At 45.2% G+C, this 18458-nt stretch overlaps 1 protein-coding gene across 2 annotated transcripts in view; it reads right to left on the bottom strand.

Moving 5' to 3' along the window:
• The window catches only part of Cc2d2a (coiled-coil and C2 domain containing 2A), an 80085-nt gene that overhangs the window by 39835 nt on the left and 21792 nt on the right, over positions 1-18458 (bottom strand). The window contains exons 1-9 of one of the 2 annotated variants that reach the window (XM_038312966.1): positions 17285-17399; positions 16863-16964; positions 16182-16283; positions 15127-15297; positions 13905-14067; positions 11721-11860; positions 11081-11212; positions 2431-2640; positions 1074-1180 (exon numbers count right to left, since the gene is read on the bottom strand). In XM_038312966.1, the coding sequence (XP_038168894.1) occupies positions 1074-1180; positions 2431-2640; positions 11081-11212; positions 11721-11860; positions 13905-14067; positions 15127-15297; positions 16182-16283; positions 16863-16964; positions 17285-17323 (1166 nt within the window). In that variant the 5' untranslated portion in view covers positions 17324-17399. Of the gene's footprint in view, positions 1-1073; positions 1181-2430; positions 2641-11080; positions 11213-11720; positions 11861-13904; positions 14068-15126; positions 15298-16181; positions 16284-16862; positions 16965-17284; positions 17400-18458 lie in introns of those variants that run through there. The other variant, XM_038312974.1, reaches the window with a different exon arrangement.

Here is an 18458-nt window from a genome sequence, read left to right on the forward strand (position 1 = left end):
CAGGACTTTCCCTGAGGGGGTAGGAATTTCATATTCTATATTTCCTTATTTAGGAGCAATGATCAGGACTTTACATTTTGAATTTTAAAATTATGAATAACTCAAAGGAACAGGAAAGTACAGACACTGAACACGATGCTGCCACTGCAGCTGCCTCTCACTCACTCAGGGTTCTTTTCAATGAAATGTAGTGATGACAACTGAAGTCACCCCCCAACCTTGCACCCCTTCCTGCCCTCGCAGAACGCAGAATGGGGTGTGTTCCTGTTCTCTGTGCAGTTCAGATGTGTCGCCCGTGACAAATGAGTATTGTTCATGTGTTCTTACTGCTCCGTGGGCCACACCATACAGAAAACGGCCTGTGGGGTCGGTCATAGGCTGCCTTCCAGCTTCACCTATGGGGGAGCATGCTGCCAGGCTCATCCATCGTAAATGGCGCTACAGATGTTGGTGTCCGCACAGATGCGATCCCAGTAACATTGGGTTATCTCTACATCTTGCTTTTGTGAGCAGTGTTGCACACATCCTGACGTGTGTCTCGCTGTGACATAGCTCACCCCTGAAACTCTGGGTTCCAGATAGTGGGTACCTTTTTGTGCTAGACTAATTTTTATTTTTTTTTATAATTCCACATTCATAGTTTTTATTCTTACTCCTTTGGCCTCCATACCTTCCCTGTCCACTCTGTACCCTCCCACAAATTATGTTCATGACCCTCCAAGATCAACCACGGCCATCTGCATGACTGTGGGGTTGGAGCCTGGTGGCCTCATCTGTGGGTGCCCAATTAAAGACAGTGATTCCCTCCTCTCCCAGAATCTATATATAGCCTACAGTTCAGAGGTAAAGGAGCCCCTCCCTCTTCCTTCATTGATTGCTAATCTTTCTTCACATCCTTGTTCCTATTGTTAGACTTGAAATTCTGCATTCATATGTTAGATTATTAGTATCATTGTTTCATTGGGCAAAAATTCACATGAATTGAGTGCATTTATAAAAGTCTGGAAATAGGAACTGTAAGTACACATCTAATAGGGAAGAAGGGGGGGGTCCTTGAAAACTTTATTACTCACCGAATTTCAGATTTATAGTCATTGATGGTTTTCTGGGTTGTGTCGAGGGACTGATGAGGTGTCTCTGGGTTCAGTCCAGTCTCAACAGCCTTTCTGAGCGCTTGAAGCTTAGCAAGATAGGGGGAGAAGTTTTGTGTCAGAAACGTTGACATTCTGAGTGAAATGGAGAGCGCGCTTCTGTGGACACTCAAGGCTCTGGGCCTCTTCAGACCCTCACTGAAACCACCAAACCCAACACTGACAAAGAATTGATGCTTCCATTTCTTATGAATCTGGAATTCTATGGAACAGTGCTTACCCATCTTTGCTCTGGGGCCCAGATAATCAGAATGTTCACTAGAAGTATAAATTTTACCGAGTGTCTCAGAAACAAATTTACTTTCAAAGATAACCCCAGGTCTTTCAGGGTTCTTAACACATACTAGTGTTCTTTTGATATGAAGAAATCACAAAGCTGGAGGGAGGGTTATAGGATAGCCACTTATGCGGACAGTAGGTTTTAAGGTCAGGGCAGAATTCTAAAATTGTCTGAAGCCACAGTTGCCAGGAGAAGTCCCAAGGGGTAGCATCACACTAAAAAAGAACCTAAAGGGTAGCCATTCCTCTGCAGCGGCTGCAGCAGCTGGCCTGTGTTTGAGTGCTAACACACTCTGGGAAACTCTGCACAAAAAGGAGACTGTCTCTGAGGACAACACATTCTCAAGGCACTAACAGTCTCAGGATCCAAGATCACTTCATCACGTAATAACTGCGAATCACGTGGTATGCACTCCTCATGGATGGAGTCACTGGTAGCACACACCAGCCTTCCTCTTCAAGGCAAAAGTGCGGCAGAATTTGGGCTCCTTGACTGCATACCATCTGTACTCTCCTGTAATAGGTAACCCCAATTTTTCACCTTGATAAGATCTAGAATCACGTGTTGGCATCTGGGCATGTGTGTGAGGGATTCTCGTGACCAAGTTCATTGGGATGGGAAGACCCACCTACTGTGGGCAGCACCATTCCTTAGACAGAGATCCTGAACCATACAAACTGGAGAAAACCTGGCTGAGTACTAGCTAGGTTGCATGTGTTGCTTCAATTTAAGTTGCATCCTGAACTTCCTCACCATGAAGGACTGTATCTTGAATCATAAGCCAACATTATCTCTTTCTTCTTCAACTTACTTTTGTCTGAGCATTTTACCACAGCAACAGGAAGAGGAAGTAAGACACTTTCCTTTTGCCTTTAGGTAAGACAGTGTCATACATTCTGGACAGAAAGAGCATGTGAAATAAGGGACAGAAACATTTGAGTTTAGAAGGGTCCTCATTAGATTAATCAGAATAAGCTTCCCCATTGACAACACAAGTACCTTATCTGTGAGAAACTTCGTCTTGTTTCTTTGCTGTCTTGCGAGGTATTGGTCATACAGCTGGGCCAGCTTGGATGCCAAAACATGCTCTCGGCTAAAACAGGGGTGGTGAGAGAAGATCAAACCCGAAATATCGATGTCCAGTTGGAAATTTCCCGGAGGGTCTCCAGATCCAATCATACGCTGTCTGCTGTGGACATACTTCACTGCCTGTCAAAGAGAGCAGACCGAGGTCAAAGCACAGCGTACTCTTGTCCTTGAAGGGAAGGTTATCAGATGCAAACTATCACGGATCTTTTCCATGTGAGCTTCCCTGTTTCTTGAAGTCTTGGGTTCTGCCGCTGATGACCTTGAAAATATTTTCTAACATGAGGAGTGTATGGTTCATTGCAAACCAGTCATTATTTGGATCACAGATGCCCCCTCGCTTGTAACGAGGATTTTAAGATCTGTAGCATATGGAATAACATAGGGAGAGGGGTGGGGAAAGCAGAGCCCATTGTGTGGAAAACGGCAAGGGAATCCCTTGGTGTATAGTATATCATATTGGACTGTTTTCCTTCTAGAACCTCTCCAAGATATTTCCCACCAGTCACCGCTGATTATTGGAGCTGGTGAGCATCTCGTGTGCTCACACTCTCTCCTGGTTAAGATGCCAGGGGAGGCTGCTTTAGGAAAGAGTACCCAATGCTTTCTGTAGAAGTGAGCTCTGATTTCTTCACTGTTGTTGAATACCTGAGATGATACATATGAAGAACTTGGGAGCATGTCTAGCAATCCACAAGATGTCAATTAAATTTTCCCCAGCTTCTTTTCTCTACAGGTGAAGAGAGGGAGCCTCAGAGATGCTGTGGTTTCCAGAAACTCTCAGAGCAAGTTCAGTGAAGTTAGCATCCCATCATTGACACATCAGCCCTCTGTGCGATACAGTTTATATATAAACCACAACAGAAGACAGGCAAAAGGCAAGGGACGGGGTCTTCTTCTCTAGCAGGAAAAGAGGTGGCATCTTTGAGATTCAGTTCTACCATGTGCCTGGAAACCTTCCACGCTTGATGAAGCTGAACCTGAACTTAAGGCAGGGACCATCAGCAGCTACTGGACCACAGGCTAATGTAGATTTGGGGAATAATGCCTATCTTGATAGGAACTGGGGAATTGTTAATATATTACTATTCAATATTATGATATTTTATGGCACACAATCATTTTATAAGGATGCTTGAAAATAAAAGGCCTGATGAAAGAAGGAAGGGGAGCCAGGTGGGAGAAAGAAGGGGTTTCAGGAGTGTCATGGGGATAAATATGAGCACAATACATTGCATGCAGTTTGAAATTGTCAAATTTTTAAGGTTTCTTATTAAGGGTACACTGAGTGTCATTTTAAAAGAGAATCTGGATGCTTTAGTCATTAAATATAAAACATACTAAAAACATACATCAAAACTACTAGCCTCATAAGAAGCCACAAATCCAAAATATACACCAATAGCTTGCTCTTCTAGAAGAAAATTGTAGAATTGACTGAGTAAAATGGAATAAACCACATATTCTTTTTTTTTGAATTCCAGTATGAAGAAGCAAGAACACAATAATCTTACCAGCGAACAAAGGCTCAAATAAGCATGCTTCACCCGAAATACAAATATAGGAAATTATGTTGACGACTAATGATAATTGCAAAGCCAGAGACTCCACTAAATAAATGAGACATGTTTTTATGCACACCACACACAGCATATTATGCACACAAAGAGACAGTGTAATACACACATATATAGTATACAAACACACAGCATGCACAACATACAGCACACATTCAGCAAACATGCATACATACAGCACATACACACAACATGCATACACAGATGTATGAAATGGAGTACACACACACACACACACACACACACACACACACAGAGAGAGAGAGAGAGAGAGAGAGAGAGAGAGAGAGAGAGAGAGAGAGAGAGAAGCAGTACACACATGGTGTAGAGTTCTGTTGAGGGAGCGGAGCTCCTTCCGCTCCTTCAGCCAATAGCTGCTGAGATACCAGCCAATTGAGATACCAGCCGATTGAGGCGTGGTCTCTCCTTTTTTTGTTGTTTGGTTTTTTTTTGGTTTATTTTTTTTTTATATTTAAAAATTTCCATCTCCTCCCCTCTTCCTCCCCCTTCCCTCCCCTCCCCTCCACCCATACCCCCTCTCCCTCCCTCTTCAGGCCAAGGAGCCATTGGGGTTCCCTACTCTATGTTAAGACCAAGGTCCTCCCAACTCCCCCCAGGTCCAGGAAGGTGATCAACAAAAGCGTGAAGGGGAGAATGGGGGGGAGCTCGGAGGAATGGGATGCTTGGGATACAGGAAGGGTGGATATGGGAGCAGAGAAGCATATATCTTAATTTAGGGAGCCATCTGAGGGTTGTCAAGAGACTTGACCCTAGAGGGGTTCCCAGGTTTCCAGGGAGACGTCTCCTTCTTTTAAAAAGCAGCAACTGCCCTACGCTCGCTCTCTGGCTTCCGGCTCCGCTTCCTGTGACTAGGTTCCCTTCCTGATTGCGCAGAGGGCTGTTGTCTGGGACGGGGACCTGTAAGTTTTTCCCCTTTAAATAAACAACCATTCTATTAATCATAATTTTAAACTGGTGTGGGATTGTTTGTGATTTATGGCTTCAGAGTTCCCTTTTCTTAGTTAGCTGCAGAATAACATTACAGCCGTGGCTCTCTAATGCCAGAATCCCCTCTTCTGCACATTCCAAACCTCATCTTGACAGGTAATGGCCTTCTTTCCTTCTAAATCAGCTGCTGCTTGATGCTGGACTTCACTGGACTGCAAACACCCACCGGTCTTTGCTGAATAAAGAGAATGATGCATGGAAAGTGCTGCAAGGCTCCACATGATTGACAGATGCCACTTAAACATTTCCCCTCAGCCACCCATTTCTACAGATGAAGATACAGAGGCCCAGAGACACAAAGCAATTTGCCCAACGTCCCAAAGCAAGCTCAGGGTAGAGTTGGGGCTAGATTCCATTGCTTCCGGCCTGAAGCTGGCACCCCTACCTGAGCAAAAGAATTCAGTGTAGAGAGTACAGATTGTGCTCTCCATAGGCAATACCGGATGGGGCACCAATTCTGCCTTGACACTCACTTAGCCTCATAACTTGCAAATAAAGCATTTATGCCACATCAATCTTATAATTTTCCAGTTAATGTAAATAGTTTCCAAAGCTCCTTCCTGCAAAAGAATTGAGCAACTGTTCTTAGACCAACACCCCTCGCCCTCGCCAACTTCAGTCTGTGTCTGCTGAATTAAACATCTATGAACCTGGAAAAATGCGTGGAGCTGAGAGGTGGCAATGAAATCCACACAGTCTTACGACCACTCAGAAAACATGCATTAATTATAGTAATTTCGTTCTAGTAAGACAGCTGCACAACTAAATGTCAATCACGGATGTGATGGGCGTTTCCTCTCTGGCTGCTAGTTCTGTCTCACTGTTCCCTCCCATGGGAGTTTCCAGAGTTACAGCCACTTGGGGTGTGGGGTGTGGTTCTCAGGTTCCAGCCTGTGTTCTTGGGATGAGTAGGAGCCTGTGGTGGAGTGTTGTTATGATCTTGTAATGTTGCCCTGGGCACATTCCCCATGCATTCCTCTTCCAACTCGGGATGAGCTCATGGCCCGGCAACTCCTGTTCATCTCTCTACCTTAAGTTCAGCCATTCAGAATCTCTAACCCTCACTGTGTTAGGAGGAAGAAATCCTGAATCTTGTCTTCTTCCATCTGTCTATATTTCTTATAGGCTAAGAACTATCATGAAAGAAACAGCAACAATTTCCCTGAAGGAGAGACTATTTTCAGAGCATATTTCAAGTTGTGAAGTTGACATGATTCTTCATTGGAAAACTAAAGAGCAAGGCTCTAGAGGAGATGCTAGTGGGTGATCTGAGGGTATTCTCAACAGAAGCTTAAAAAGAAATATATATATATATATATATATATATATATAGCTTACAAATATAAATAAACATAAAGATATATAATACAAATATAAATTATATATATATATACATATATATATATATATGTATATATATAACATTTGAAGGACTAAAAAATAAGTTTCTACTGTCCTGAGAAAATAATAACGAAGCTCAAGAGCAGACCTCAGGTAGATCCCACATCTTCTCTTCCAGGTCTTCCTGGAGACCATCCCATTTTCAAGGTCCTTTTCAGGGACCATGCTGTACGCCTGGGCTATAAGCTGAGTGAGGATGTGATTCCTTTACAATGAACTGGCATTTGTCCTTAGTATTGATAGTGTGAAATGTGGGGCATGCAGCACCCCTTTTCTCTGGATTTGTCAACCTAGGCCATGAAGGGTTATTCCCCCAACCCTACCCCAAAACATGGAGACTCCTACACTGTCTACAAAAGGCAAGAAGAACCAGAGGAAAGAGGGAGAGAGAGGGACTCTCCCAGCACCCAGCCCAAGTCCTCTTGACTCTGCTTTCTAAACTGCCTCCTTCACTTGGATAATTTAGCCCCACTGTGGGGACAAAACAGAGTTTGCACTGGGCTTCTCACCGTTTACCACCAATGCAGAACTTCTGTGAAGAACAGCAGACAGGGGAAACGCTAATTTCATCAAGGATAAACTCCTGACAAATGCCTGAAACTGGCAGACTTCTGATACCACTCACAGGCAGCCCTCATCCAACACAGTGCCTTTAGCCTCCGGCTGCTTCTCTGTCTCCTCACACAAGGCACAAAGGCTGAGGGCAGGCTGAACGTTGCGAGCTTTGGATTCCCAAAACTTAGTACAGGTCGTACAGATTAGACTTCCAGTTAAAGACGGAACAACGCAGAAGGCTGAAAGGAAGGGACAGGGCTACGGCGGCGGCTCTTCAGTAACTCTAGCACAAGTGTCCTCAACCTTCCTAATGCTGTGGCCCTTTAATACAATTCTTAGTGTTGCAGTAACCCCCTAACCATAAAGTTATTCCCGTCGCTACTTCATAACTGTAGTTTTGCTACTGTTATGAATCACAATGTAAATCTGTGTTTTCCTGTGGTCTTAGGTTACCCCTGTAAAAGAGTCATTTGACCCCCATAGGGGTTGTGATCCACAGGTTGAAAATGACTGCTCTAGCCCACTTTGCTACTATCATCAGAAAAACTGCACTTTCTGTTATGCTTGTCCTATTTGGTATTTTTAATTTTTAGACTTGGATTGATCCCCCTTAAAATGCGTTAAATTGCATAGTTTGTTTAAGTTTAACTGTTTTTCTTCATGTATCTGTTTGTATTTTTTTATCATTAGTGACTTCAATTTAGAAGCTGTAGGTTTTTTCACTTTTAAGCAACTATATATTTGTTTTTTGTGATGAAACACATTCATAATAGCAGGGCTAAACCATAACTACTTTCTAAATGTAACTCCCAAATTACCCTCTGTGTGGACATGCATCCATCACTGGAATTGACAGTCTAGTGGTTCAGTGTGACTCACAAACAGGAGCATGGCTTTGCTGGGAGACGGTTACTCTTGCTGTGCTGAGTGAGCATCTGAGATGGGTCCTCTCAGTGTCAGGCGTCACGAGTCCTTTAGAGCTCAAGGAATTGCTGATTCCTGATCCAGCAGTGGAACCCATTTCTCCCATCTGATGAGAAAACTAAGCCAGGCCCCCCCCCCCCCCCCGCCAAAAAAAAAAGCTCCTTGGCACAAGAGACAGCTGAGTCCCAGAATGGAATAGAAAGCAAGACATTTCTGAATATACCTGTTCATAGTATTTTGTTGTTGCTGTTGTTTGAGACATGGTCTCTCTGTGTAGCCTGTACTATCCTGAAACTAGACCAGGCTGGCCTCGTACCCACAGAGATTTGCTTACCTCTGCCTCTGCCTCCTGAGTGCTGGGATTAAAAGTGCGTACCGCTGCACCCAGCTCTTTCTCTTTTTAAGTGGGTTATTTCAGATAGATTGTTACAGAAAAGGAAAATTGACTAACACCATCACTGTGTGCATCTCACACTCCCTGCATTTATTCATCCATATGATGGTCAGGGAGATTGGTTCCCTCTTTTAGGTTACTCTCAATATTCTGCAGCAGTTGGAGTGAGAGGGGAAGGGGAAGATGTCAGAGAAAACGCATGTACAGTCAGGAAGAGTCAGTTTCAAGAAATCTATCATATAGCGTGGAGCTTTGGTGGTGGCATATTGTATTCTTAAAAAGTGTAGGGAAAGTACCTGTTATGCACTAGCAGCACAAAAAAGCAACCGTGAGGTAGTCGCTCAGTAATGTTAGAGTCTACAATTCTACAGTGTATTTATTCTGCAAACGTCATGCTGGACACGAGCAAAACATACAGTGTTGTTTGTTGGCCTGGTTAGTTTTAGCTGTCAACTTGACACAACCTAGAGTCACCTGAGTGGACTCTAGAGCCACCACCAAGGAACTGTCTAGGTCAAACTGGCCTACGGGTACGTCTGTGGGGGACGGTGTTGATAGTTAACTGGTACGGAGTGGGTGGTCCCATTCCCTGGGCAGGTGGTCCTGGACTATAAAAAGAAGCTAAGTGAGGAAGACCCTGTGAGCCATCAAGCTCCATGGATCGGTGACTGCCCCACATCGGTAACTGCTGGACTCCCCTGGTTGTGACTGAGTCTCCTGGTCTAAAGTAATGCTGTGTGGAAGCAGGAAGGCTGTCTTCAGAGAAGCTCTTGCTTGCGTTCCTGCCCTGACTATCCTCCGTGATGGACTAGACTAGGACCTGGGGATGTACGCCAAAGAAATCCTTTCCTCCCCAGCTTGCTTTTGAAAAGAGTATTTGTCACAGCAATGAAACGAAACTAGAATATCTGCCAATTTAAACTAATATGAGAAGGGAGTATTGTCCTTCTCTAGCCATGCCCCCACCCACCACCCCGACTGGGTACAGGTCCCTACTGGGACAGGGGAGGCGGGGCTTCTGGCTTTTTGGGCTTAGTGGTCTCCAGGAGATTGGTGTAGTCTCTTTGGCACTCCCTGAGTTTTAGCAGCTCGGTGGCGCATGTCTATAGGTGGAAGGTCATCCACATGAGAAGGAACAGGGCATTCCCTTGGCCTGTTCTGCCCTTGGTGCAACTGACAATCTGATCCCTTAACTGCAGTACAAGTCCACATAAGCTTAGAACTGCTCAGAGGGACAGGTCGGACTCGCTAGCTCCCAAAGACTCTCTCTTTCACTGCTAACTACCCCAGTTTTCTAATTTTAACCCACAATTTAGTTCTTCATTACACTAATGTTTCATGCTGAAATGGCCGCCTGGATGAAGAGACGGGCCCACGAGTGACAAGATTGTACTTTTCATGCTGCCTTGATTACCAATTGCATCTTTGTCTTCTGATAAGCAAGTAGGAGAGAAGTAGACAGTAAATCCCCCCTGTCTAGGACCTATGTGTAAACCTGCTTCAGGATCACAGTCTACACAAAGCAGTGTTCGTTAACACCTGCCTGTAAAAACTAGTTACAGAAGTTTGAAGTGCAAAACAGGGCAGTTCACGGTCATCTCGGCACTCACTAGGACCTGGGGTCACGGGCAAAGGAGAGGCCCAGAGAGCAAAGGAATTGCCCAGAGCTCAGACACTCTGGGAGGGGCCTGAGTCTACTCCACCCATCACTCCACTTCGGAGAATGGTCTCCATACTCCCATTCTGTTACAGTCGATCAGTATGGAGATACTGCACATTTCAAATGATGGCTGGTGTTTATCCCTCAGAGTATGGGATGCTCTAAGGTTGGTCCCTGGGGTGTTGCTGTTTGCTGACATAGCAGATAGACATTTAACAGATGGCAGATGGTGGCTTGATTGTAGTGGCACTGTCCTGGGAAGGGATTAATGCTGGTCACATGGAGCAGGCCAGTTTTCAAGAGATGAGCTGTTATAAAACAGGCCCTGCCACTTTGGTTTGTCTCTGTAGCTTCCGTTATCATCACATTAGCTTTCCCACACATGTTCCCATCACTGTGATGGCATCTGCCCCGAGGCTCGCAGCAGAACTGAGTAGCTGCCATGATCTTTGACCCTAGGACTGTGAGATAAACAAACCTCTTTTCTTACTGATACTCTAAGCTTCAGATATTTTGTCATGGCGGCACATATGCTCTCACTTAGTCTGCACAGAATTGCTAGGAGATAGACACCATTGCCAGTCCTATATTATAGGCCAAGAACCCAGGCACAGGAAGAGACTGAGGACCAAGTTCATTCTGTGAGTGCTAAATCAAGGACCCAAGCAGGCCGTTTGGTAGAGCACTTCAAATAGAAGAGTAGAGGGGATATCAGGACAGTAAGTCTCCCTTAGAGCATAAAAAAAAAAGGAGAAGGAAGAAACTGTCTTCTAGTACATGTAATAAAAAGAACGGAAGGGACAAATGAAATGGGAAAATAAGCGCAGCTACCTTGATTACATAAATAAAGATACTGACAGTGCCCTTCCTAGCCAGAACACATACCTGTGTGAGTTGGGATCACGTGGGCTCCCTGGGCTTCCTGGGTGAGGTGACGACTTATTTTAAAACGATCTAAGTGAACCCACCTCAAGCTATTCAGTAAGCAGGGCAGCTTCAGGTTCACCCATGAACAAGAGATTAGAATAAACAGGACATGTATACCTTCTTGTACAAAGTCTCCAGTTCGGCCTTGGCGTTTTGCTCCCGTGTAGACAGGGATGGCCTCGAGGGATAAGGCTTGATGGGGCTGGGTAGTGCTAGGATTCTGCCGTCATCTCCAAACCACTTCCTCCCCTGTGGATCAAGCAGAGAGAAGGACCATGTTCCTTTCTATCTGGGCAGAAAACATTCTGTGAAGCATTGGCATACAAATTTTGTTTTAGTTATGTATTTCATCTGTCACTTTGGACCCTAAAAGAACTCTAAAAGTTTCTGTATCCATGAAATCGATTCTTCGCTAACACCCCCACTTATTAAGATATATTTAAGACAAGTAAATAGATGGGGTATAGTGGTGCATGACTATAATCCCAGCACTTGGGAAGCAGAGGCAGGCAGATCTCTGAGTTTGAGGCCAGCCTGGCCTGCAGAGGGAGTAATAGGACAGTCAGGGATACACAGGGAAATCCTGTCTTGAAAAATCAAGGGGGGGAAAAAGGAATTAAATGCTTAACAAGAATCTTATGTTCTCTTTGTTAAAGACTTAAGGGTGGCAAACCCAGAAATGAGATCATTTTCTATGTGGGCAATTAAAAACTTTTGGGACTTGGGAATGACTCTGGGGAGTGAGGTCCCCACTCACAGGCTCTTGTATCAGCAGTCTGTTCTCCATGATGTTCTCATTGGTGCGTGCCACCTCTGGTCTTGCCCCGATGTAGAGACCTTCATCTTCCAGGAATCGGGGCTGCAGCACGTTCTCAGGAAGCTTCTTGTAGGTCGGCACTAGGGAGTTCACAAATAAACACAACAGGCATGAGCGCCAGCCTCACCCTATGGACTGCCACTTGGGGGATACAAGCAACCAGAGATTCCGTTTAGGGAGAAAATGCCTTTTCCAAATTAATCTCTAGAAGCAGAACCAAGGAAAAGAGGTACGTGTTAATTTGCAACATCATATAGACCTGTGTACTTAAGACCCAGAACCTAAATAACTCAGAGCCGAGCTCAGCAGAGGGGTGTGCTGAGGAGAAGCTATCGTTCAGAGCCAAGGGCTGGGGTTTGGGAGACCGAGCTACTGGTTTTCAGCCTAGTGAATTTGGGCCAGGCACTTGGAGCCCTTTTCTTTTGCACAAGAACTAATAGCTTTTCCTTCACTGTGTTCCTGGGAGGATCAGAGGATGTCAAGTGCTAGGAAACGCTTTGCAAACTAAAATGCTCACAGCCTGGTAATTCAGCCAGCGGAAGATTGGGACCGACATAGGCAAGGACTTGGGACTGATGCCCAGCACTGAAAACAGGACGTCTCTCTGAGCGAAGTGATAGTGACCTGGATTATTGGTGCACTCTGTCTTTCTTCTTGTTCAAAAAAAAAAAAAAAGCAGATCTTTGCTGAGAACCTCCTAGTGACGGGTGCTCATGTGCCTCAGGGCTCCAGGCCAGGTTGACGCTGTGTCGAGGCCCTGAGGTGGCAGTGGGAGCAACAGGCAGCCACAAGGGGCAAGGGCTATAGGATGACACTAGAGACTGACATCTGGTGATGAGACACAGGTTGATAGGCACTTAGGGAGGGGCGGGATGTACTCAGGATACAAGAAGGAGTCTGCTCAGTTGCAGACACTTTGCTACCCTAGTGTTGGGGGGTGGATGTGCTCTGCAGGAGGGTGCACCCTGCAAGGGGAGGACACATGAAGTCATTCACATGAACCGCATGTTGGTTCCTTCAGAGATGTATGCGGTTACAATGGAGCTCAAAGTTTACTGCAGCAGAGTACACTAGAGAAGACAGAAGAAAAGGCAGGAGAGGATGGTTTTCAGGTCGGAAGGAAACCCTTAGAGGACTCATAATCATTACTCCGAATGACAGAAAATCCCATGCTGTCTTGACTGTGTGTGGCCATCAAACACTGCATTTCCTATATATTCCAAACCCCCCCCCCCCAAACCAGAAATACCCATTTCTAGAAAACATTTCTCTGGTCCTCCAAAAATATGGGGCAAGCTTCTTTATCATTTTTCATTCATCTAAGACATTTGTTCATGCAATAAAATGCTCATTCATACTAAACACCAGGTCAGCGCTGATCTGGTAGCCTCTAAAAGTTGTTAAAATAGTGTTGACTGCTCACCCAATCATTTTATCCTTATTTGTCATGGATATCCTACTGTGTCAGCAAAAGTAAAGTGGGATGGTGCTTTCCCTGCACCCCTGGGGTAAGCACACACCCCTATAAAAACCGCTGTTGTGTACAACAGCAACGGCCGTGGAACAGAGGCTATGGGGTTTGGTTATTGCCCTGGGCTATTCAGGAATATTATCTCCTCAAGTGATGTACCAAGTTATCATTTATGCAACTTCTGTTTCTTCCTTTCTTCAGCCAAGGCACCAAGGGAATCCTCCTGGTTCAAGTCTGCTCTCCACTCCTGCTTGGCCACAGAGCTGGTGTATGTGGGTGCACAGGTGAGTGTGAATGTGTGTGCATTAAGTTTCTGAGATGGGATGGGACCTCTCACAGAACCTAGTGCTCACCTGGCCAGCCAGCTTCTGGCATCCACCTGTCTTCACCTCCCAGCCCTTGCATTATTGGCAGGTGCTACTGCGCCTGGCATTTTACATGGATGCCAGGACCCAAACCCCGGTTGTCAAGCTTGCATGCCAAGCATTATATCCACTGAGACATCTCCCCAGCTCCCAAAGATGGTTGTGAATGTGCACATCACATTCAAACCTAGAATCAGCTCTGGAAAGGGTCGTCTTTATGTGCCAGACATATTCCATCTGCAGGATGTGAAAGCATCCGAGCTGAGCATGGAGCGAAAGAGTGAGTACCTGCCAGCCGACTGGGTGTGAAGAGGATATCTTTTTCCTTCTGCAGGCGAACGTGGGCACTTTCGTACTCTGCGGCTCTGACCGATACAAAGTCATGGGCTGTGGGATCTAAGCCCAACAGGAAGTCCTCGGCATCCTTACCATTAAGCAGCTCTTCCTCTTCCTGCACAACATTGAAAAGTGACAAGAAAAATTCCACCAAGATTCTTAGCAGACGTGGGGAAAGAATTCCTAATACTGAACCCGTGAAACTTAATACATCTTACAACACTATTGGATTTTCCAGGCTGGGGGAGATGGGTAAGTGGGTGGAGGTGCTTACTATAAAGCATGAGGTGTGGAATGAGTGAATCTGTAGTTACAGTACTCCCACAGGGAGGTGGGATTCAGGGACAGAAGCCCCGAAGGGTCACTGACCAATCAGCCTGCCACACACAACAGACAGACATCATGGATCCTGTCTCAAGCAAGGTGGAAGGTGATGGGAGACTCTGAAAATCTCTGGCCACAGACAGGGACTGTGAAGCATACCTACCCACATTCACACACATGAACACACACACACACACACACACACACACACACACACAGTGTATTTCCTTTGCTTCAGATGAAGGTGACCTATCTTCATATTTCACAGGTGGGTTTTCATTGGTCACTCTTTGCTATTCCACCTACCTGGAAAACTGTATATCAGAGGAAACCAACTAAGAAGTGATAACCCAACAACAGTAATCCTGAAATCAAGCGGCTCACAGCCTTTGAAGATGCTTATTCGATAACATGGCTCAGAGTTAGATAACAGAATAATGTATACTTAGGGGTGGTACTTGGCACAAAAATGGACTCTCTTGTAAGGCTGTGGGAGAGAGGCAGGTCTGTCTCATTTGCCTTCTGGAGTAAAGTCCTCTAAGTACGAAGTACAGAGGAAACACTGTGCAAAGTCCAGCAAGAAAACCCTCTAACCATGGTACTTCATTTCTCCCCTCACAAGAAAAGACTGACATTTAATCAAGGCCTTTGGTTCTCAATCTGTGGCCTGCGACAAGGGTTACGGAAAGGCAAGTGAGGTCAGTTCCCATGGCATCCTGGTCCTCCTTCTTCCAACCCAGGTACGGGTGAGCATCCTCGTGGGGTGGTGCAGACTCCTCCCCAGCCCTTTCTCCCTCATCTGTCTTCCCAGTCCCCCAACTCTCCCCACCGCCATCACTGTCCAAGACACCGTTTTCTCTGTTGTCTCTTGTGCACGTGTTCCTTCTTCTTCTTGGTCCTCTTGATGAGCTCTGGCTCCACCCTTTGCTTGTGTTTTCCCCTCTGATTGCTCTGGTTCAGGATCAAAGTTGAAAGTAAAGAAATTATAGGCCTCTTCTGCAGAGGGGAAGCCGGGAGGGGGCTGAAGAGAAACAGACAGCAAGCAGCTTAGATGGGGAAAAGGAATGAACCCCACCCACACAGTTAACTGATGCTGGCTCGAGGCTAGGGCAGCTCAGGGAGGCCTGTATGACTTTGCTGGAGGTTAACTGAATTATAGGTCATAATTTTAACAAGTGCAGCAATCAGTGGTTGAGTATTTAAAATAAGTAACTAGTATTACTTTTAAAAATACTAATTTATGTGTATGAGTGTTTTGCCTGCACATATGTTCACAATCAAACGGAGTGCCCACAGAAGCTGGAAGAGGGCATCAGATTCCCTAGAACTGCAGAGACATGACCGTGCATAGCCATGGGGGGTGCCAGAAACCGAATCTGGCTCTTCTAGAAGAACGGTCAATGTTCTTAATAGCTGAGCCATCTTTCTCCAGCTCTACTTTAAACATATGAACAATTACATCCCAGTAAGCATAAAAATGTACTATTTTTTAAAAAAAAGTAATAGCTTTAAGAAAGATAATTATGGCACCAAACAGTATACTCATTGTTCTGTGGACCAATGCAAAGATAATTTTGTTTAATAATGAGAAGTATGGGTCTCTTCATCTTTTTAACAAGTGACAGTTATTGTTTTGGTTTTGGAGTTGGTACCCCCATTCCTTTCTCATTATGAAAGCTGGGGAGCAACCTCTCATCTTACCGTGCCCTGCCCTCCTTGCAGCCCTCCTCCCTCCCCACAATGGGGCAGTATTTTAATCTTGCCTCCAGGACTTTAAAAGTAGAACCCCCCCCACCTCTCTTGCATGCAGAGCGGCAACAGGAGTCAGTTATGTGGATATACATCTGGGCTTAGAGATTTTTGAAAAGCAAAAAGAAACATGATTTTAAAGACAGACTTTCTAACCTGGGGTTTCGACTTGATTTTTCGTACAGAATCACGGAACTTAAATCTTGAATGGCTCTGGGGGTCATCTTCTTGTTGAGTGTCTCCTATCTCTTTACTTGGCTTTATAAAGGGGAAAATGACATATTAAAGCAAAAGAAATCCAGAAATTAAGGTTATTCTAGATTTTCTAAGTTGAGGATTAGCCTTTGTGTTGCCTTAGCTGTTACCTTGACAGAACCTGTGATTTAGTGACCTGGGAAAGAGTCTTAGTGTTCAGAGTCTAGATCAAATTGGTGCCTAAACATTCTCTCTCTCTCTCTCTCTCTCTCTCTCTCTCTCTGTGTGTGTGTGTGTTGGAAGTCAGATGTCTTGATGGTTGATTATGTAGGAAGACCACTGTGGGTGGCACCATTCCCTAGGCTGAGTAATGAAAGCTGGCTGAGCATAAACAGCAAACGAGCAAGCAAGGAGCTGTGCTGGATCCAGTTCAGGAAGAAAACCAAGACACTTCCCACCTGAGAAGACCTACTGTGTGTCTGTTACTGATAGAAAACACTGCTAATGCATGTTAACTCAGTCCATAAACAATACCAAGAACTCAGTTGTAGTTTTGACCCATTGTGAAGAAGGGGAAAGTAGGGCCAGACAGTACAGGAACTGCACATCAAAGTAGAAAGATAGAAAGAATCCACGTCTCACCTCTGTGCCAAATTCGGTCTCCGTTTCTCTCTCACTGGAACTGTGCAGGCGCCGGGGCTTAGGGGTGGGGGCATCCCGCAGCAATGCACTTTCCGCCTTAGACTAAAGGCCCAAACAGGAAAGTATTATATATAACATATTATCAGAGAAACTCAGCTGTCCCTGGAATAAAGAAGAGTCAGTAAAACGGCCACATGCTGTCCCACTGTAGGGATCAGAGCAAGGACAATGGCTTAGAACAGGGAAGGCCATTTTCCGCTGTAATTCTCATCCTTGTCGATGCAAAGAATTGTAACATTGAGGGCCTGAAGGACAGATTGAATGGCTCTCAGCTCCACACAATTTGAAGCATACAAAGCAAGCAAAACAAACCCCTGAAAGTAGCAGTCAGTCCTGAAGGGGACATTCACTGTCTCTCTTACCCTTGCGGCCTGAAGCTTCTCCCTCATACGTTCCCTCATGGAAAATTCTGCAAAGCCTGTTCGGGATGCTGAAGGGATGGGAGGTAAGCCTTAAAAAAATAAATAAATAAGCAAATAAATAAATAAATAAATAATACTTTTAAACATTTCCCCCTCAGGAGTGAATTGACTATAAAAAGGGGTGTAATTTTGCTCCTAGGGGGCCGCACAAGCAACCAGGCCTCAGTGCTGAAGCCGCTTTGACAGTGGAAGTATATGCCTTTGACAGTGGAAGTATATGCCTTGGCCTCTAGGAGACTGACATGGAGAACTTGGCCCTGCGAGGGACTGTCACGTTGGTTTGACCAAGCCCAGAATGAGTGGCCCCTGAATGTTGAAGGCACACAGACAGTTGCCAACTAAGCCAGCGCTGAACTCCAACATGTTGCTCCTTGGGTGAATGGGGGGCTGATGCGAGGTCATCCCAGGGGTTAATCCTCTCTTCAACTAGAGCAACCTTTGCTAAAGGCTTAGCTATAGCCCTTGGACTGCCAAGGGCTGTCACTGAGACAATGTACATATCACAGATATTACTGAATACAGAGGGGAACCACTTGAACAAGTATACAGCTATACTTGTGTGTTGGGTATAGTGAATTAGCATGTGAATCTCCACAGCATCCTTGCTGGATTATCCCCAGATCATAACTCCAAGATCAGGGGTTACCATCCCTGGGTATCATTGTTGATGACGACAATGAGGTCATGCATGACAAATGACGGGCTTCCCGTCATTTTCTCACGAACATCTGTTTTTTGTTTTTTGTTTTTCAGTCCACAACAGAATGCTTGCGATTTGGTCCCAGTTCTGTTCTTTGATACCCAACACCATCCTGAGAGAAATACAGGAAATAAGATGGTGCTTGATGCATAGAATGTTAAGTTCATTGGGATAGGAACCTGGAGCAATTAAGTTTGCAGGATTTAGGGGGTGAAGTGAAGGGGAGCCTTTAATGTTCTCCTAAGGAGTCTTGACTCTGTTTTCTGTAGAAGTCTTGAAGCAGGTGGAGAGAGCAGAATTGAGGTCAGTGGTGTTTTTAGAAGCTGCACATGGAGAGCTTCACCTAGCTGCACCAGCTAGGATGTCCCGGTGATATCTTAAGGAGAGAGGGTCAGTGGGAGGGAAGAAGGGAGA

Source organism: Arvicola amphibius, chromosome 1 (genome assembly GCF_903992535.2).
Source record: "Arvicola amphibius chromosome 1, mArvAmp1.2, whole genome shotgun sequence".
NCBI classification, from domain to species: domain Eukaryota; kingdom Metazoa; phylum Chordata; class Mammalia; order Rodentia; family Cricetidae; genus Arvicola; species Arvicola amphibius.